The 22,198-nt window shown below is 43.0% G+C and overlaps 1 protein-coding gene across 1 annotated transcript in view; it reads left to right on the top strand.

Annotated features, from left to right (window-relative positions):
• Window positions 1-22,198, top strand: part of CIBAR2 (CBY1 interacting BAR domain containing 2) — an 82,803-nt gene that overhangs the window by 17,111 nt on the left and 43,494 nt on the right. Inside the window, exons 2-4 of the mRNA XM_085636811.1 lie at window positions 10,921-11,155; window positions 21,100-21,168; window positions 21,253-21,354. Coding sequence (XP_085492937.1) covers window positions 10,921-11,155; window positions 21,100-21,168; window positions 21,253-21,354 — 406 coding nt within the window. The remainder of the gene's footprint in view (window positions 1-10,920; window positions 11,156-21,099; window positions 21,169-21,252; window positions 21,355-22,198) is intronic.

A 22,198-nucleotide genomic window follows, 5' to 3' on the forward strand; every position in this document is an offset into this window, starting at 1 on the left:
GAACATCTTCATTTATATGTAACTTTACTTTCATTGTCTTGAGTTTTCTTAACCTATGAAATAATGAAGTAGATTGACTTATAATTTCATAATGGGAATTCATATTGTAGTTCACTGTTATCAGTGCCATATCAGCAGCAGTGTTGAAACTAGGCAACGTGTATAGGTGCTTGTACCACAGTTTTCTTATGTTTCATCGTAGGTGTGAGAAATTGGGTCTCTAGTTGGTAGAGGCTTGTACCCTGTCCATGTAGGGACCACTACCCTAATCAGGGTAAGTCAGATACACAACCTATATTAACATGTGGTCACCCTCTGGTAGGTTGGCACAGAATAGTCCGATTTAATTAAGAGGCAATGTGTAAAGTATTCGTGCATACTTTAATTACAGTAAGACGAGAATTTCGGTTTAAGGATGTAGATGTTCAAGGATGTAGAGAACAGGCAAGAAGTAGCAGGCAGCAGTCCAACACAGCAGAGCAGGTAGGAAAGTGCCAGTCCAATAGCATAGCAGCTTTTCTTGCAGGTGGAATGTCCTTGATTCCAGTAGAGTTCCGATTTGTTGGTGTTAGGGGTCCAGTACTTGTACTCAATTGTGCTTTTGAAGAGGAGGAGACTTTACAGAGGCCTTTGAAGATCTCATGTTCCCTGCCTTTCCTTCCCTGGCTCCAGACTCAATACAGGGGGTATGCAGCTCTTTGTGTTGGCTCAGGCACAGTCCTATTCATATGTAAGTGTCAGCTTCTCTCTCCCAGTCTACATCAGGAAGGCCCATCAGCCTGGTGATGGCCCATCAGGATGCAAATGTCACAGCCCAGCTCCCTTTGTGTGACTGTCTAGAGGGAATGCTCAAACCCCAACTGTCACCCAATCCAGACGTGTATTCAGAGGCACAGAATGGTTAAAGTAAGAAAATGCCAACTTTCTAAAAGTGGCATTTTCAGATTTACAATTTAAAATCCGACTTCACCATAAGTTGGAATTTTAATTTGTGAGTCTAGAAACACCAAACTCCAAATCTCTATCTTTTCCCAATTGGAAATTAAACTTAAAAGATGTTTTAAGGCAATCCCGATGTTAACCAATGGGCGAGATAGGCCTAGCAGTAGTGAACAACGAATTTAGCAGTTTTTTACTACCAGGAAATTTAACACTCAAAAGTACATGCCCTACCTTTTTAAATCCACTGCACCCTGCCCATAGGGCTGCCTATAGCCTACCTTAAGGGTGACATATGTAATAAAAGAGAAGGTTTGGGCCTGGCAAATAGGTTAACTTGGCAGGTTGCAATGACAGTTGAAACTGCACCCACAGGCTCTGCAGTGTTTAACGGACCAATCATTAGTAGCATTTAATTTACAGGTCCTGGGCACCTATAGTGCACTTTAAAAGGGACTTATGAATATGGATAAGCCAATGTTACCACATTCTTGGGGAACACTGATACATCATATAAATATACCATCATAAAGATGTCTAGCAGATCTCTGAATATATCGTTCACAAAAAGCTGAATGGCAGCTGGGGCATTGCAAAGACCGAACGTCGTAACAAGATATTCCTAGTGCCTAATTTGTGTTAAGTGATCTTTCATTCGTTGCCCTCACATAAACCTACCAGGTTGAAAGCTCTGAGGTCGAGCTTCGAGAAGATTCTTGGCATCTTTTTTTTTTTTTTTTTCTCGAATCCAGTAGCACTGAACTGAGAAGAGCATAGTGTAACAATTATGATTTTGTTAGGTTCCCTGTAATCAATGCAGAGTTCGTACTCGCTATGGATTTTTTTGTAAAGAAAATGGGTGCCCCTACAGGTTTTGTAAAGTGACAAATACTTTCTCAAGATTTGGCATGTATTGACCTAGCATGTCATCTTCCTTCATTGTCAAAGGAGAGATTCGCCATGAAAATATTTTTCCCCACGAACAAAATTATTAGCATTTCGTATTTCCCACTGGGTAGGAAAGTCTGCCCCCTTTTTACTGAAGACATTCCTGAAATTCTTGTATGCTTCGGTTAAGCCATCTTCTGCCAGTAGTGTGTTTTTTATCAACTTCAATTCCATGGTGGTATCTCTTAGAAAGAAGCAGGTTAATGGTAACAGCTTTTCTGGGTTGAGGCACAGATAGCAGTATTTTTGACAGTGTGGAGAAGATAACATTAGAGAATGCTCTTGTCATTATTCAAATGATTATGTCTCTGTAACAAAGTGATTTCTAAATGACAGGAAAGGTGGGTGCACCAATGAGAGGTCAAAGTGAATTCTTTCCACAAGTCCATTTGGCATGGCCCTAACTATTAGAGTCTCCTTATTTGCTGGCTCTGAGATCCGCGTCATAACAACAATGTCTTTAGTGTCTTCAGGGTAGTCTTTTCCTTGTCTGAATGATTCCTCTTCATCTGACATAAATGGTTCATAGAAAACACCTAAGGCTCCAGAATCAATTAGTCTGGAAATGATCTCTTCTACTTAGTTAGGACACTTAAATGTGGAAATGTACCTTTGTTGTGAAAGGTGGACCGGTTACTTGTCTTCTCACTCCAGGGCTGTCACCTGAGGACAAGCCAGTCTGTGACCTGCCAGATTAGGACACTGACTTCTAAAATATCCTGCCTTTGCACTACATAAACAAAGCTCCGCTTTCTTGCTTCTTTCCTTCTCTTCCTGAGTGAGGGTCTTACATAAACTCCCTGGGATCTTCCCCATTAGGAGTCACTTTAAGTGCTGTGTGTGTGGTTTTCAACTTGCCAGATATTGCCCTAAATTAAGCAAAAAACAGGTCATAAATTGATAACCAGGGTCTCGGGAAGAAAGGATTCAGAATAAGAGGTGTCACCCAAGCCAAAGAGTCCTTTTTTACCTAGCATAAAAGGAACGCCACTTTCACTGTATCACTTAAAACATTCTGAGGTTATAACCTATAATGTAACTGGCACTGTGAAAAATGACTAGACCCTTAGAAGGTCACCAGAATACATGATGGGTGGGGCTGGAACCATCTGTCCTACAGGAGCTTGATAAAGCATGAGCTGGTGTGTAGCAAAGTGGTCATTTATTGATGTTACCCCCCACTTTTTGCCCCCTTTCTTAGCTACTGGATGCTGATTTTCGACTATGACAGTGCACTGAGGCCTGCTAACCAGACCTTCGTGTCAGTGCTCCTTCCCTAAAACAAGGTGTTGTTTAATTGTTCTACAATTGGAAAAGGACTTTAGCACCCCTGTATGTCCCTAGCAAATGGTAACTTAAGTACCTAGGGCAGGGTTTCTAAAGAGGGCCCCTAAGGGCTGTAGCATACCTTATGCTACTTTAAGGGACCCACCTACAAATTCCACACAGACTGCCATTGCAGGCTGCGTGACATTGTATAAACCATGAGTGAAAACACACAACACACTCCTGTGTCATGCCACAACCACTACATCGAATATATCAAAGTCACCCCTACAGCAGGCCATTGAGCCCGAAGTCAGGGTACATCATATTTTATGTGAGGACCTATCTGCATGAGCAGATATGCCCCTGCAATGTCTAATTCTATTACTAGATATTGAAAGTGATCAGTGACGCCATTTTAAAAGCATGTGCTAGACACTGGTGAAAATGAGTGCCCTGGCTACATGATGACTTCACTGAAAATAGAGATGTTTGATATCAAATATCTTGTTTTAATAAACCCACACTGATGCCAGTGTTGGATTTAATAAACATGCACCCAGAGGGCACCTTAGCTGCCCCCTGAAACCTACCTGCCCTCTAGTGTGCTAGCTGACTGGTTCAGTCCAGCCTGCTGCCGCAGACAAGTTTCTGACCCCTAGGGGTGAGAGCCTTCGCTCCCAGGAGGTCGGGACAAAGCTTGCTCTGGAGAGAGGTGTTTTTCACCTCCTCCTCCTCCTCCTCCTCCTACAGGAAGGCTGGTAAATAAGCATTCCAATGCAGCAGCCTTCAAAGAGCCCAATGCCTATTGGTATGCAAGTCTAGCTTCTCTCTACCCTCTTGCCCTGAGCCACCTGTCATCAACACAGGCAGGAACATTAGTTGTGCAGAAGCAATGTTCCGTCTAATTTTTCTTTCTTATGTGCGGCAATAGAATGTTGGAGTGCACACTTTCCTCGCTGGTGTGCGCAACTGATTGATAAGATGTCCAACAAGGGAAGTCGATCAGCTACCACTTAAAGTATAAAACCAGCATTGGCATTGCCAATAAGTCTTGCTTTTAATTCAAAGTTACTACATAGTCACTAATTGGTTGAAGCACTGAATATGTCATCACACATGCACCATGTCAATCATACCTGCTCTTGTGCATCCATAAATCACTTATTCATTCTTGCATTCACCACCTTACCCAACCACAGTACAGCACATACACAAGTTGAGCCGCATTTACAAGATAAATTGAAAGAACACAAGTAGAAAAATAAAACACGCTATTGCCTAAAATGACAGATGTGTTTGCAATGACAAAGATAAACAAAACAGCTTGTTTCTTGCCCTCTGATTGTGCCTTCTCTGCTAATTTCTTGCCCTCTGTGCCTTCTCTGCTTGGTTCTTGCTCCTTTTTGCCTTTTCTGCTCCATTCTTGCCCTCTGTTTGCGTTTCCTCTGCTCGCTTCTTGCCCTCTTTTTGCCTTTTTTTGCTCACTTCTTGCCCTCTTCCTGCAGTTTCCCTCCTTCCGCCACCCAGTGCCCCTCCCTCCCCCCAGGACACCTTCCCTGGCGGAGTTCAGAAACAAACTCTAGACCTGGCTTTTTGACGGAGACCTTGCATCCCATCACCCAAATATCCTTAGGAGTGACAGTGTTGCACGCTACAAATGCTGATTGATTGATGCAAATAAAGTTACTTTAAAAAAGGTTATGATTGTTTGAAAAATGATGATTTGCAAAGTTTCTAATGGAATGGATGAATACAATATGTGTTTATCTTGATTTGCAAAGTTTCATTGTCGAAAGGCTGGAGGATATTGTAAAGGGGTGGGTGGGGTTGCAGTCGCCTAGCTGAATGCAGTGTGGTGCATCTCCTTTTCATAAAGGACCAACTTAATCCACAGTTACCTAGCTTAAATGCCCCAGGGGGAGACCCTGCCACTTCTCCAAAATGTACTGGCAGACAGCAGCGCTGGAGGCTGGTTTGTCAGGAATGGCCTTCAGGTTTCCATTGGGCGCTCTCTGGAACTGTCTCTGAGGTGAGTGGGAGCCCTTTGTGAACTGGTTTGTGGCAGCCACGGTCCGTGCAGGTAACAACGGTGGGGCCGGGTAAGGGGGGATTTCGAGGGACGATGCAGAGGGAAAATTAATTATTCAGTTACCTGCACAGACCGCGGCTGGTTTGTGGGTAACAGCCTATTGTTTCGGAAGTCCGCTGCGAGTCCCTGCTTTCTGGCACATGTTCCAGAGTACCTGACATTTTGTTTTTATAATCAGGTAAGTAATATTATGAAATCATGCCCCAAATGGCCCTAAATGCTTGATGACCTTTCAAGTACTAAGTGCCTGGGTATATATTTCCAGTGGCCACTTGTAGTGTACATTCAGCTAAGCCTAAAATGTTTGCCCTATTTGGTCATCTTTTGTTTTGTCGTGTTTACTGTTGGCAATGACCTGTAGCACTAACAAAAGATATGAAAAGGGCACTCGCATGTTCCTAATCTGTACAGGGCACCGCAAACCCTAGAACTGGCCCTGCCGCTGGGTCTGTAATCCCAGCCTAAGTGTCAACAGCATCTGCTGCAGAGCTCCTGGCAGTTTAGAGAAGGGATGGTTGGAATAAAAACTAACATAGTCAGCAGTTTCAGGCGAAACACACAAATGTGAATGACAGCGTGCAGTAGGGAGCATTATGACAGCGTGCAGTAGGGAGCATTATGACAGCGTGCAGTAGGGAGCATTATGACAGCGTGCAGTAGGGAGCATTATGACAGCGTGCAGTAGGGAGCATTATGACAGCGTGCAGTAGGGAGCATTATGACAGCGTGCAGTAGGGAGCATTTTAGGAGTCACTGCAGATGTAACTGACTAACAAGAACAGCTGAAGATGCTGTACTGGATTAAACCAGTTTAGAAACAGTAAAAGCACATGTGAAGCCGAAGCCAGTGGCCACACAGTGTAAAAAAAAAAAAAAAAAAAAAAGAGCTGGAGAAATCAAGAGGTGGCCTGGTGGGAGGTACATAAGATAAGGTGCATTACGCTGGTGTAGAGCGTTTAACAAGTCACTGCAGAGGTGAATGGCCAGCAAAAAAAAGCAGAGGCTGCTGAACTGAGACCAACCAGCATATCGACTGATAAGGCCTCCCTCAGACAAGCACGTGTCACGCCACAGCCAGACCGAAAAGGAGAAAATAAATGGTGGAGGAGCCAGAGGTCTGTGAACTTGGCAAACAGGACTCTGCTGCAGAGAAAGTTCTGGGAATTCTCTCCTGCTGTTTAATACCTGCATGTTGTCTGCTTTCCATTTCCAGCAGCAATGTGCAGGCAGTGAGGGGTGTTTTTTTTTTTTTTTTTTTTTTTCACCTCCAGCCAGGCCGGAGTTAAGGGGCCATCGGGCCTCCTTTTGTTTGAATATCTTGACCGGAGGCGGCCTGGAACCTCACACAAATGTAAATACCACAGAGGGAAACAAAGGCACACAGCTTGCTATCTCTTCACGGGTACTTAAGAGAGGCGTGCTTTTGCCTTTGTTCTGTTCCTGTATATAAGTGCAGACACTGTAAGACTCAGATGGGGTGGTCTGCCCCAGTATTTACACAAATAATTTAAATAGCACTATTTTATTTGTTTTATAGCGCTACGTAGTGATGTCATGTTCTGTATGGCATGCGTCATGATGTCTCTTGCATAGTGTCTAACTTGGTGAGTCCCCCCACTTCTTTTTATAGGACTTGTGCCCTGCAACACACTCTGTAGGATTGGTGTCCAGACTGATTATACACACCCCCCACCGGGTATGTTGGCCTGTATGCCAGCTAGCTCACAATGCCACTAGAAACTCCTCTTACCATGGAGAGAATAGTACTTGGCAACTGTCGAACAGGACAACCCTGATCCCTCGGTATCGTGGAAACAGTGCGGTTCTTTTCATTCAGTCACTCGTGCTCCAGTTTGTCTTCGAGAGATGCACAGAATAAAATAGGGATGTTTTTCAATAAGCATTTGTTGAACCAGCGCTATTCTAATGTAAAATAGGTGTGCTGAAACAAGCGTAAGACTGAAAAAGATATAAATGATCGTAAGCACCAACGGAGTTAAAGGATGGTAGATTCCTACCATAGTGCTAAAACTATGAATACCGGCCAGTATAAAAATACATGACAATAAAATGCGTACTCCTACGAAGCGACCCTAACTAGATGTACCTATACATTACCCATTACCTGAAGTGAGAGGCTGTGGGACCCCATCTTGGTCTAGAGGTGGACTCCCTGCAAGGGATGTCAGACCACTGCGAGCTGGAGTGTCTGCTTGCAGAAACCTCAGCGTCTCGCGTCAGTGTGTCAGCATGGAAGTCCTTTTCTCCTCTCTCGCCACTAGGATGACGGAAGGAATGGCCCTTATACATAGTTATTATGCAGGGAATGGTGTCCTGCTGAGATTCCAAGAATCCTCATGCATAATGAATGAGGCTAGTTTTCAGAGAAAACCCCATGTCATTTAGGCATTACCGTAACTAGATAAAAGGTCAGTACCAAGAACTGTTATGTGGTGTAATGGCAGAGGAAATATAGGTGAAAGGGAGGGTTGCTACCTCAGCCTATATCTGGCACCTGTATGAAACCTAACAATTTCATTTCTATGGTTGTAGTAACACCTTTTTTGTCTTTGTGTCAAAGCAGTTTGTGGACACTTCCCTGGATACACTTTGTTTTTTCAATGTTGTGTATATGTAAAGCATGCTATCACCCGCCAAGATATCCTAGCACTGAGCAGGTGTATGGGCATAGTCTCGGTGGATGTGGTAAGGTTGCTTGAAGTGCCAAGTCTTCAAATTCTTACGGAACTCAGGTAGAGGGGAGGAGGCTCTGATGTGTAGTGGGCAGTCCTTCTAAGCTTCAGGGGTGACTTATGAGAAGCCTCAACCTCCGGCTCTGTTTCTGTGTATGCGTGGGATGTGTACAAGTCGGCATCTGGCTGAGCGGAGGTGTCTGACTGGTTGATGGCCTGAGATGCAATGTTTCAGCGATGGATTGAGTTGCAATATTTCAGGTAGTCCTGACCGTGTTGTGTAGCACTTTGAATGTAAACTCGCCTAATAATGGAGAATCGGCAAAGTTTGAGGAACCTTTCTAATCATTGTAGACCTAGTATCTAGAGTCTTGGGCTAGCAGGGATGGGGCTCAGATTATAACTTTTGAAAGTGCTAGGTACTTAGCACAACCATCAGTACAGAGTGTAAATGCATAGCAAACTCTAGTGGAATATCCAGAATATTTTTATGGAACAGTTGAAAGATTACGGTTTTGGAGGTGTTGATGGTGGTACCCAAGGACAAAGTGATGAAAAGTTGTCCAAATTTTCTTTAATATTGCACAGGTTGTGTTCTTCATTAATGAATGAGTTAAGTTAATAAGGTGAACGACCAAGGGTACACACAAAGCAGCCAGTACCATACAAATGACTTAGTGAAGCATGGTGTATTCTTAGATTATCTAGAACTAGCCATAACAAACACACTAATCAGAATCTGGCTACAGCAACAAAAAGGTTGGGTCAATACCTGCCCATGCGAGTCCACATGAATCTTTACTTTTCTTGGTACTGCCTTTTGAATTATGGAACACCTTGTTTTGGAATGCCAAGTGCAGGATAAACGAGGATTTGTTTACTCTATACAAAAATATAGAATACATTTTATTGTGGGGATGAGGAGCTAGTACAATATTGCCAAAGCAGACATTGGATAATGTAAAGAGAGGGAATGTTAGTTCGTTTACGGCATTTTAAAGACTTGTCTAACATTTTGTTGAATCCAGGGTCTTATTTTGGTTAAATTGACATATTGTGCAATATATTGTATTGGAATTGCATTTATATAGCGCTTATTACCCCGACGAGGCGTCGAAGCGCTTTTTCGGCGAGTAGCACGCTACTCCGGAACCCATAAAGGATTAGTGTTGAATTAGTATAGTGAAATATGAAAGTAATTTGAGTGGTGGATAGGTTAGTCAGTTATGTGGATAGTGGAGGGATAGAAGAGAGGAAAAGGTTAGCATTTATATAGCAATTGTTAGCCCTGATGGGGTGTTGAAGTACTTTTTTTGGCGAGCAGCACGCTACTCCGGAACTCATAAGGATTTGTGGTGAATTAGTATAATGAAATATGAAAGTAATTTGAGAGGTGGAAATTAGTCAGTTATTTGGATTGAGAAGGATAGTGGAGGGATAGAAGAGGGTTTCTGAGATCTGGTAAAGATGATGGATACGGAGGACAGGGTAATGTGATGTGGCGGTATAGCATGTAAATGCTACAATGCCACCTCCGGACTCAAAAGGATTTTGCCCCATTGATTTTATAAAAACAATTTGGGGGGGAGGGGTGACCCTAGGGTAGGACTGCTGAAGAGAAGGATTTGTGGTCTATGGATGTTCTCAATTTACAAGCTGAGAAAGGGGATACATATAAGATTACTTTAAAATATTTAGACAACTTGTTTTTGCTTTATTGCAATTTAGTACCCACTCAGAATGCAAGAGAAAAGACAACAAGGAGAGTGCATTATGACCAAACCTCTGAGCGCTGCAGTTATTCATTCAACGGGTTGTGAGGAAAGACCTGATGTTAGAGATTTGTAGATTGGAAATGGCTCTGTTTGTGATCTGAGGTACAGTACTCGACTCCACGGATGAATCTTGTTGAATGCGTGTTAAACAATGCTTAAATACGAACATGTATGAGGTAAAACAAACTTCAGAAAAGACTGGAATGTTACCGAAAGAAGGTTAAATACATGATCAATTTTGCACTCTTTAAGAAACACAGTGAGCGACATTGTTTTCAAGAAGGGGTAGTAGGGTGAACAAACATGTTGCGGAACTCCAAGTGGTGGTAACCAAGATGAGCTTGAAATTTAAGCTAATGAGGCCAAACCAATTACTGTTCATCGTTGCTTTGTTAGCAGATTAATGTATACCTAAGACTTGAAATTGTCCAATCCATTTAAAGTTGCTTGTAATTGGTGTAATGATGAAGAATAAAAAGAATTATAGACCAGAAGATCCAGGAGCACCACACTTCACTAGTTTGGAAATTCTCGGTCTGTTCTGTATAACGTAGGCGAGTCATATGAAATCCCTTTTAAGTTTCTGAACTGAGTACAGCCTAGCAAGAGTGGCATTATTGTTCGGGTTATTTTATTAAAATTTATTTTTATTGGTTACAACAAACAACAGTACAGATTTCACAGATGGCGCAGCGTTGAAGTCACTATAATCATTGACGCGGAACACAGAGGTCGATTGCAAAAAATGATCCCTTCCCCTGGTTAGAGTTTTCTTATATTTCAGGGTTGTAGTTCGTCTGAGGAGGCTTGCGATGGTAATATGGGCGGTACACATTTATTCCCCCTGTATGCATTCCATTTACCCCATATTTGTATCCACTTTCTAGGGTACCCCCTGGGTACATAAACTGTTTTCTCCCTATTGTTCAGGCTATTGAAGGCTACTGACCTATCGCAAGTGAGCAACAGAAATGTTTTCTGTTATCAGATATCCATGATGGTTCTCATGACCAAATGAGCAGTCAATTTGCTCCTACTTCGAAGTAAGCCTGCCTGTGTTATCAGAGTGCAGTGTTATTGTAAAGTCTGTCTTTGACTGCTTGCTGTTTTCTGCAGTGGGTTTTCATGACGAATAGGAAGCCGACCCCACATTTCTGCTCCTTTGTCTACATCACAACAGTTCTTGAAAAATATTCTTACTTTTCAGAGATGCTCAAGTCAAGATCATGGAAAATACAGTTACCAACGCAGAGCAGTACTTTGGGCAGTTCTGCACGATAATGGCAGCATACACGCGCAAGACGGCCAAGTTGCGAGACAAGGCTGATGCGCTGGTGAAGCAGCTGGTTGACTATGCGAACACAGAAAGACCAGAGATGAGAACTGCAATCAAGAACCTAGCGGATGATTTGGCCAAGGTGCAGGACTACAGGCAAGCCGAGGTAACAAAAAATAAAATCAATATTTCTTTGCATGTTTAACTCTTGCCCTCTTCTATAGCATTCAAATTTAGTATTCGTATGCCATCAACTCCATTAGTGCACAATCTGGGTCAAATGAGCATTTCATTTTTATGCCTGACCTACAGACTGCTTCAACACTCCTACCGGCCTCATGAAATAAAACAATGGTAAATAAAAAGAAATTAAAAATTCATTCGTATGTGGACACGTTGAGGAAATTTAAAAGAGCCCTCTTGATAAATTGATATGTTCAGTTGTCATTTACTTAGACTTCCACCCACCACATCAAAGGCATGAAGCAGTGGGTTATCCCAATTCAGCCAGTGAGTGATAGCATTTTTATCTAAATCGTATGCACATCGACCTGAAAAAGTGCTCCTCCTTGCCAGGGCTGATGGGCAATTACCCACTTTGTCAATGCTTTTTCTTTCCATTTAATATATATTTTTTAGACATCCTTTTGTGTTTAAACTATTTTGGTTACAACAATTGAAAGCCAATAGTACTTGTTTTTTACTTTTTCTTTTCCTATGACGTGCATTAAAACCAAAAAGGGTTTGTACCCCCGTTTGCTAGAGGCACCAATGCGGTTTTATATGAGATGGTAATTATTTTTCATTTAAATTTATGTTTGCAAGCACATAGCAGTTACATTTGTTTTATTTACATTTGTGGAACAGGATTGTAATAATAAAAAGCACCAGTTTGCGAAGGCCAGATCTATTGGCTTTTCCAATGCTTGCGCTGTCCTGCTTTCAGTAATGCATGAACACAGGGGTGTGGAATTTAAACAAATATCTACTTGTCCATGGGGCAGGTTGTCCCTTTTGTGCTATGTAATGCGGAGACAAATTATGGTAGCAATTTCATTATAAATGAGCGCTGAAATAGCCTCTCTGATTATGCCAGGGCTCTTTCCATAGTAGGGGTTGAATACCAGCAATTCCCTTATGTTGCCACGTTTCCGCAGATCTGCATACTGGGGCTGAAGGTATTGGTAAGCAAAAGTTCCAGGGTTCGAATGCCCTTTTGAGTCTGTGCAAACCTACTACCTTGCAAGTATTAAGGGTTTTCACCAACTCTTCTCTTATCTTTTCCTATACTGAAAAGGGTTGGAAGGTTACTTCTGACAATGGCAGACATACAACTTCTTCCAGGGTTGGGGAAAAAGTGGTTGAAGTGAAGGTGAACTTCCAAGCACTCAGATTTTCGCCTGCATATTTGATCATGCGAAATTCAGTTCACAAATACTTTCTAGGACTAGTATTTCTTGGCCTGCTAGTGTAAAGTCTTGTGAATTCAGGAAACCTGTATATCTGCACTTAATGCAAGCACATGTGTGCACTTTTGAGACTTTATTTTAATATTAAATTGGGTCTGGCGTTAAGCATGACCTATTGTGTTTATTAAAATTCCCTCCCTCCCTCTCTCTCTCCCCACCCTCTCCCTCTCGACACACAGTTGTTTTGTTCAGTGCCAGTAAGTACTGTGGCAATGTGTGCTTTTTGAGACCAAAAAATGTTTTTGCTTTTGTCAATGTTTGTTATAATGGCAAGGGCCCGGCAGCTCCCACACAATAAGGTTTCACAAAAACCATGCCAAAACAAGTCACACATTGACAAAACCAAAAGGCTGACCAACAGTTTCAGACATACTGGCTTTACCAATGCTTGCTTATTTTTGTTTCCCGTAATCTTATGAAAACTGCTTACACTGACATTTCATTATGAATATTTTTGGGAAATACTGGCATACATCAACACATTTTACTAAACAATGCTGCAAAGAAATGGTACCTAAAAGTTTACAGTAGTTTAGCGAAATGTTTTTGCATTTGTTTGTGAACTTATTACTTTGAAAGCAAATCATCATCAATCTTGCTTTCAAGCTTGTGCAAATATTTGCATCTAATCCGAGCATTCTGGGAGCATTATAAATAGCCTCATATTGCTAAACATTGGAAAAATTGTGTACAAATTTTTATACCGGAACCACTGTCAGTAGTGCAGTCTGAGCTTACATTTATTTAGAGCACTCATCCTAATGATAAAGGCTTTGCATTAATGACCATAAATAAAAGTTTGAAAAGCATTAACACATGGACACAAATATTACCTTAACTGCAGGAAGTGCCTTTCCCTAATGTGGTACTGTAAACTGGCAGCCAAAGGGTTTGTGCTGTAGGGGGTTGGGCCTACTTGTCCCAAGGAAAAAATGCACATGAAAACTTGTTGCCTTTGACCCCAAACAATATGTCCTGGGCTGTAGGAGTTCCACATCCCTGCTGAACACAAGCTGTGTCTTTTTCGACCTAATACGTTAGATTACCCAATTAAAACAATTTCCTTTATTTGGCTTCATACCAAGTCAAGGAGATATTTTTGTTTTATTTTCTTAGGACAGTTTCTTCTGAATCACTATGCTGTTTGATAGGTGAGCCTTCTGTGGTTGTAAGAAATATTGACAGAACAGTTGAAGTTGAAAAGTGTGATTTATGCCTGGCGATGACTTCAAGGCAGTTGAAGGGGAGAAGGTCTTCTCTCTTGGGGTCTAGGCTGGTCCTCTAGGGGAAATAACTTTCAGCCTTAGGGATCTGACTCTGGGAAGGCTATTCTTAGATACAGAGCATGAAGAAATCATCTAAAGAATATGGCATTGCTTTCGTTTCTTCTTTTGATCGACCTTGAAATACGAAATTGAAGTGTTTAACCATAAGCGGTTCACTGGTACCATGTTCAGCCTCTACACTCTAATTTTTGAGGAAGACATTGCTCTCTAATTTGCCTGCATTGCCTTGAAGTTGAAGCGCCATTTTAGTCTAACATGATTTTGAACTAGAGTTCAGCCTTGCTATCCAGATTAATTGTATCCGTGTGCTCCGAAGAAGCCTGAGTCCTTGTCATCAACACATAGGGGAACTCCAGCAGAGGCCTTGGATACCAACCTCTGTCTTTTCAGGAAGAGGGTTCTTTAAACTGAAACCCCATAAAATCCTATATTAAGATAAGGCCCACACAATCTGTTTATTGAGCTTATTTTACCTTCGTCCCCGGAACCCATCTAATTAAAATTTATACTATGACCTTCCATGACGTCACATAGTACCGAGAAATCTTTGCATCCCTTCTTCTGCTCTGCAAGTTTAGATTGAAATTACTTTAGAAACCTCATTATTTAGACCACCCACAGCACCATCTATGTCATTACCTGTTATAGACCATGATAAATGTATTATTTAGTCCAGCCACTACCCACCACCAGAGAAACCAGTAAAATGAAAAACTGCAGTCATCAGATCAGTACTCTCTGTTGAAGGGCAAACTCCCGCCAGTGTCTGATTCTTTACTTTATCCAAGAGATGTAATGTAGCATTGTAATGCCACTTCCCATGACAAATGAGTGACACCCAGCAGCTACATGCCTTCTTGAGCAAGTTCAGCAGTTCTCCTTAACCTTCGTGCTTGCAAGTGAAACGCAATGAATATAAATCGATGGATCAGGATTTATAAAGCACGGCAAAACACCAGCAAGGCTATCTAGGCTCTGAGGGTCTTGCTGCTTCGGGTTTGTTCAGTTGAACAGCCAGGTCTTGAGACCTTTCTGGAATTCCAGAAGAGAGGGTGAGATCTGGAGGTGAAGGAGGAGGTTGTTCCAGGACTTGGCAGGAGAAGGAGCGTCCTCCACTGTTTCAGTAGATGCACGGGGGGCTGCGAGGGAGAGGGCGGCGGAGCGCAAGTGTCTGGAGGGCTGATGGAAGTTCATGCGATGGTTGATGTATGCTGGTCCTTGATTGTGAAGGGCTTTGTAGATGCAGATCACCATCTTGAATTGACATCCCCTCTGAATGGGGACCCAGTGGGACTTATTGAGGTGTGGGCGGAATGTGGCTCCACCTGGAGAGGTCGAGGATGAGTCTGGCCGCTGAGTTCGGTTTGGTCTGCAGTCTCTTCAGGAGCTGAGTGGTGATTTCTACATAGAGTGGATTGCCATAGTCCAGGTGGCTGGTGACTAGGGCTTGAGCAACAATTCGTCTGGTATTGACAGGGAGCCATTTGAAGATTTTCTCGAGCAAGAGTGAGGAAGCAGGCGGATGAGACTGCAGTGAACTGGCTGTCAAGGATAATGCCAAGGTGCAGGCGTGGTCTGTCGGAGTGGGTGAGTGTCCTAGTTTGGAAGGCCACCAGGAGTCGTTCTACTGCAAGGTTCTTCCAGTGAGTAAGGAGGCGATCCATTTGAGGACATCTCCTTGGATTCCAATCTGACGAAGCCTCTTGATAAAGTTGTGGTGGTATAGGCTTAAGAATGCTGCTGAGAGGAGGATCAGGACTACCATTTCTTCCCGGTCTAGTGGGGTTCTGATGTTATTTGTGGCAGCAATCAGATCAGTTTCAGGGCTGTGGTTGGTGTGGAATCCGTGATTAGGAAGTGTGCAGAAGATTGTTGCTCTCCAGGTGTTTGAGTTGGTGGTTGATGATTGAGGACTTTGGCCAGAAAGGCCAGCAGAGAGATGGGAGGGTAGCTCTCCAGTTCGATGGCGTCGGCAGACAGTTTCTTGAAATGGGGTTTGACTTCTGCGTGTTTCCAATCCTCGGGCAAGTTGACCCTGGTGATGGATTCGTTGAAAATAACTGTGAGCTCGTTGCTGATATTCTTGCTTCCAAGGTTGAAAATGTGGTGGGGGCAGGGGTCCATGTCTGCTCCTGAGTGAACGGAGTTTGTGACTGCTTTAATGTTCTTTGTGGTGAGCTGATCACAGGCAGTGAGTAGGAAATTTGGGGTTTGCATCTGTGGGAATGAGGAGGCTGTAGAGGTCTGAGAGGGTAGGTTGAGGTTCGAAGTTTTTGTAGATGGTGGAGATTTTGTTGTGGAAGAAGTCCACCAGGGAGTCTCAAAGTTCCTGGGAATGGGTGATGTTTTCGGTGGCTGAGGGGTTGGAGAATTTTGACTATGTTCAAGAGTTTTTTTTGCTGTGGTTAGAGCTGGCTTCAATGTGTTCGTCCAGAGCGCTCTATTTCGTCTTTTAGGAGTTGGTGGTATTGGTTGAGGGATGTCTTGAATGTGGCTCCGTCTGTGGGTTCCTTGCTGGTGCACCATTACTTTTCTAATCTCTTGCAGTTGCATTTCGTGGTTCTCAGTTCCGTGGCGTACCAACTGGCCTTTTAAGTGGATCTCTTGAGTTTGGTTTGCTTGACGGAGGCAACTTGTTTGACGCCGTGGGTGATCCAGGTGCAAAAGTTCTTGACAACCTGTTCTACATTGGTTGCTGTATCATATTGGGAGCTGTTTAGGGGGTCGGTCCACTGGTTCTCTGACACTTTGTTCCAGCTGCGGTGTGTGAGGTGCTGGGCTGCTTGGTAGTCATGCCTGGGAATTCTTTGATGGTGAAATGTACGATGGCGTGGTCTGTCCAGGTGAGCTCGGTGACATGACTGTACTGGATTCTGTCGCTGCCCGTGAAGAGGGAGTTAAGTGTGTCCTGCAATGTGTGTGTGGGGTTAGTGACTAGTTGGGTGATGCTGATGTTAATGATTTCGAGGAGGGTGGCGGTGTTGATGTCATTAAGGTAGTCTAGGTGGAAATTGAGGTCTCTGAGAAAGATGTAGTGTTTTACATTTATGGTGAGTGGGGCAATCAAGTCGGGGATAGCGTTTTAGAAACTGTGGCGTGGTCTTGGAGGTCTGTGGGTGAGGGTGCCTCTGATGGTGATTTTGCTGCCAGTTTGGAGTTTGAAATCTAGGTGTTCCATGATCTGGGTGGTGCCGTCTGCGGTGGTGGTGTAGTAAATGGTTTCTTTGTGGATGATGGTGATTCCGCCTCCATGTTTGTTGATGCCATCCCAGTGTGCTATCTTGTGGCCGTACGGGGTTGCTGAGCCAATGTCTGGAGCAGATGTGCGGTTTAGCCAGGTCTCGTGAGGAAAAGGACGTCGGATGTGAGAGAAGTGATTGTGTCCCTGATCTCAGTGGCGTCCTTGTAGAGAGATTGTGCGTTGAACAGCAGACAGTGGAGTTTTTCCGAAAAGGTGGGGGCGGTCATTGTGCATGCGGGTGCTCCAGTGTTGCAGGAAAAAAGATAGCGCCTGCAGGAGAAATGTTCTACAGTGGTATGAGGAGAGTTGCGGCAGCAGTTGTTGTTGCATAATCTGGGGTAGAGGGCTAGGGGTTCAGTGGTGGAGTAATGGAGTGTATCAAGAGAGCCAGGGCTCCTGACACTGGGGCGCAGACGGACTTACTGCGCCGGTGGCGTGCCCGCTGCTCACACCTGCTGTTCGCCGTGCTGTGGCTTCCATGAAATAGGTCCTCGGAGGAGGGAGGGTTGCAGGGCTGGGGGGAAGCGACAGGGAGAGTGGCAAAAAGGTGGGAAAAGGGAGCGGCGAGCCAGTGCAGTTACAGCAACACAAAAAAGGAGGAAATACACTGGGGGATTTAAACAGCCATTGTAATATGGCTGCTATACAAACTGCACAATTAAGAACAGTCTTAAGTGGTTAGTATGATTAAACAAACAGTAAGGGATTCCCAAGACGACTACTAAGTGGATATTAAAACAAAACAATGGAAAAAAAGCTAACCAAAACGATCAACATAATAGGGGTGTAAAGCAAAAACAATGCCAAGGGTAATGAAAACGATAACAGTCAGTGGAGACTAAACAAAGACGATTACAACAGGACTGAAAGCGGGCTAAAGGAAACGGGCAAAAAGGCAAGGTGGCTGAAAGCCAAACCTAGTGCAGAGGCGGGAGACCTGCTGTGTGGCAGCAAGTTGGGAGCTGGCACACAAAGGACTGATCAGAAACAGCTGATAGGGAAATGAAGGCCTCGGCAGTGCGTGGCTTTTCCACAGTGTGGTCCTCAGATGTTTTTTTGGGTGTGGCTCAACTCTCCCACTGCAAATGGCAAGTAGAAAATACATCGAAAAAGTTATATTTATGGGAACATGCTCCTTTAGAAATGAACTGAAAATGTGACATTTGGGGGCGGAGCATATAGGGCCAGGAAGAGTTCCTGTGTTTTTAGACTGGTAGAGAAAATTAATAAATAACGAGATACAAGAACAAATTGAAAGGAAATGTTGAGCACAGAATATGAAAAAGATGGAGGAAAAGTAGGGAGGGGCAAGACCATGATCACATTAAGAAATTATAGAGTGATCCATTGACCTTGAAGGAATGAGAGGGATCCATCAGAGGGAGATAGAGGGAGTAGGAGGAGGATAGAAAATAGGTTTGATTGTGGATTTTAAAATAAGAGGCAAGGAAATAATCGGGGAGATATACTAGGAAGTTGAATTCAATATTCAAGGTGAGGGTAGAAGAGTGTCAGGACGACTCTTAATAGTGTGAAATACACAAAATCAGAAATTGTGGAGTTAAAACTGACACAAAAAAGCAAATTAGTTGTGTTGTGAAAAGAGACTAGTGAAAGATCTCAACATGATGATGGTCCATTGACGACAAAGGGAGAACGTTGCTAGGCAATAATGTATGAAGAGAGGAAGGGCCCACCCATGAGAAGATGCAGGGAAAAAACAATCTTGGTTTTCTCTGGGATGAGAGGAAGATAAGCAATCCAACTTGGTAATATTAAAAGCGGAATCAAAAAAGGAGAAAGAACAGTAGATGTGGGGCAGGGGTGTGGCACAGGCCCGGTGGCTTGGGGGACCCACAAACCTTCAGGGTGGCGGGTGGGTTTGTTCAAACCAAGGCCAATGAATATCTGTGAGGTAATGGACAGCAAAGTCTGAAAGAAGCAATCCAAGAAGAAAGGATGGGGTGGAATAGATTGAGAAGAAGAGGGGTTTGGACAGTGTCATGGCAGCAATCAGCTGTGAGAGATCCCGCTTGATGGATGCAGCAGTGCAGTGTCTTGCTTTTCTGTTTGAAGTCAGGGCCTTTGGTATTTTCCAAGTGTATTGCAGGAGAGTCAGCCGTCTGAGGCATGAAAAAATATGTTGATTCTTACTGGGAGACTGGCTGATCCAGGCACCCTCTACTCCAAAGATCATCCATGGTTTATGAAAAATATCCAAAAATAAGCATGTGACACAGGGCGGGCCCTGGCAAGGAAAATCAACATGCCACACACGATCCGAGAATACTACCTTGCGTGTCAAGTTGAACAACATGCTGGGCTGCCGGTAAAACATGGCTGTCCCCGGGTGTTGCAGCTTTACTGGAAACGCTTCTACAAATGCGGCCCAGAAGGACAGAGGCGGATCTTCTTCAGGCATGGTAGGTCGCCCACCAAACTAAAAATAACAACACAGTTCCCCTTGTAGATTATTCATTTGGTGCTTCCAGAAGCAGATTGACCCAGCTTTGCTCTATAAAAGTACATTTAGGTTCAGTGGCTTGCCTTTTTGTTCTATAAAAGTACATTTAGCTCTTATTGTTACCTCTCTGAAATGTTGGGCTCTGTTTTCACCATTTCAGTGATTGATTGTTTCCTAAAAATCCTTAAGAACGGCGTTCCTCCTGTAAGTTAACCCGCCACACCTTGGAAGTTAAATGTCGTCTTGCATAAGCAGATAAGGAGCTCCTCATTCAAACCTATCATTATCTCAGTTGTGCAGAGCATATCATGAAAGTTAGCAGTTCATTGGCCATAACTAAGGCTCCCAGTTTTCCGTTTTTACTGATTTTTACAGGTAATACAGACATAAAGCAATGTGTTCCCTGTCTGTATTTATTTTAGAATGTTGAAAAATACAGAAAATGATGCTTCTTGTGGGTTACTCTATTTGCTGTCCTTCATGAATTCCAGGCCAGTGGCTGAGCACAAAGACAGAATGGGGAGGTAAAAAATGGAATGAGAAGGCCTTAAATACAGGCATAGCTTACCATATATTTGTATAGAATGCTAATTTTTACCTGTGGGTGTAGTGTTTTGTTATTTTTGACTTCCTAATTTGCTAAAAAGGGACAAGCATCAAAGTATGAGTGCAAGTTTATCAGTTAAATTAATGTGGAAATATTCCATTTTACAACTTCATTTACTCTCAAAACACAACAATAAATATAGATAAATACAGACGGAAATGTTTAAAAAAAAAACAACAAAACTATAAAACCGGGAGCCTTAGCCGTAACTAAGGGAAGAAGAGAAAGTAAAAATTCAAGCTCTATGTACCAAGGGGCCATGTACAGCAGTCCATCTTAGTAAGAACGCATGAGAGTGGGGATAGTCAAAAGCCTATTGCTTTGGAAGTTCTGATACTTTTTTTGTCTGTTCTATAAAAAAAAAAAAACTTTACCAGTTAATGAAGCTGGTAAAAATTAAAAAGAAGGACAACAGTGTTATGTGCTACATTGGGAGTATTTTGCACAATAAATACTATAATATATTCTCCGTTTTTCTGGTCGTGTGACCTTTGAACTAGCAGACTCTTGCTTAGTTCACTCGCCCTCTATCCACAGAGAATTGAGATGTAAGAATGTTAAAAAGTTTGGGAAATTCTGTCGTAAGAAGTAAACCTAGTTTCATGGACTGCATGTTTGAAAAACAATGCACGCTCAAGATGGGTGGCCACAAAACCGTTCTCGAAAGGGAGTTCTGGCGAACAACCTTTACAACACGGTTGTTAAATCGCAATACATTTACATCGCGGTCATTACAACGCAAGTCGTTACAATGACTTGCGCTGGATGGCGGTGTACACTAAGGAATCATATGATTTACTATTCCAACACCTTCCCTACTGTTACGTAGGCTGGAGTTGGAATAGTAAATCATACTGTTCCTTAGTCCAGCCCCTCTAGCGCAAGTCGTGACGACTTGCGTTGTAATAACTGCGATGTAACATAACGCAATGTAAATGATTGCGTTGTAACGTCACATATTCGGGAGTTCTAGTTACTCTTTTTAATAATCTTTAAAGCGGAAATAGAAGAAAATCGTAATCAACTCTGTTTTTACCTTTTAGGTGGAAAGGTTGGAATTGAAGGTTGTCGTCCCCCTCAAAACATATGGCTCCCTCATTAAAATAAAACGGGTAAGTGCGGTGTAGCAGTTACATCATTTTAATGAGCAGAATGCAGTGTTACCTTGGTTCAAGCATGCATTTCTTTCACAACAGGCAGAGATCAAGAAATTTAACAACGCCAGAAACCGTGAGATAAAAGAGCTGGAAAAATTAGATAAATTGCGACAAAAGGCCCCGTCGGACCGTCACGTGATTGTATCCTTCTCCCTACTAAATGACCGTTATATCAATTTTTGTGACTTTTCTCTCTAAAGTAAGATTCTCTGCAGTTACCTACAAGCGAGTGCTTGCTGGTAGCGACCCTTCACATACTACTTTTTATGTGTGGCATCTTTTCACTTAATTGTTTGGCGCAAGCTCATGTACTCAATACTTAAAAAAAACAAGCATTTGCAATGCAATAGGTCTTGCATTTGCGAGAGTTTAAGCTATTGGTATTGTAAATGACAATGCCTTTTTATGTTTTAAAAAGCAACACGTAAATAAACGGCATTGCCATTTACAATGCCAATAGCTCAAACTCAACTGCGAGACCTATTGCATTGCAAATGCTTGTTAGAATTGCCGGTGATGGGCACCGGCAGGACCCGGCACACTTTAAGCCCCGATTGTGAGTTACTGAAACTATCTTGAACTGCATTCGCAGGAATGGTATGGTAACTTTTGCTGGAATTTTCCTTGCCTTGTTAAAGCTCCTCCGGGAGTGATAACTCTTCCGAGCGCTAGAATGGACGTGCTTGTACCTGTTACTTCTTGCCACCATGACGCACAAGTCAAGGAATGCACACAGCCGAGCCAGCCGAGGGACGCTTCCTTTCTTGAAAGTTACTGAAACTCCTACAAACTGTAATTATCACAGTGCACTGGCTGGGAGCATGCAGCGCGTCAAGTAGTTTCAGAGCAGCGAGAGACACGCGCCTGCGCTTTTCCTGGGAAAATCTGTAGAGATCAATTTTGCTTTGTCTGTCAGAAGTGGGGGAACACGAATGCAATGGTGAAATTCTTGTGGATATTTTAGGTAAACTAACACAGCTAAATG

The sequence above is a fragment of the Triturus cristatus genome, chromosome 12 (assembly GCF_964204655.1).
Source record: "Triturus cristatus chromosome 12, aTriCri1.1, whole genome shotgun sequence".
NCBI classification, from domain to species: Eukaryota; Metazoa; Chordata; class Amphibia; order Caudata; family Salamandridae; genus Triturus; species Triturus cristatus.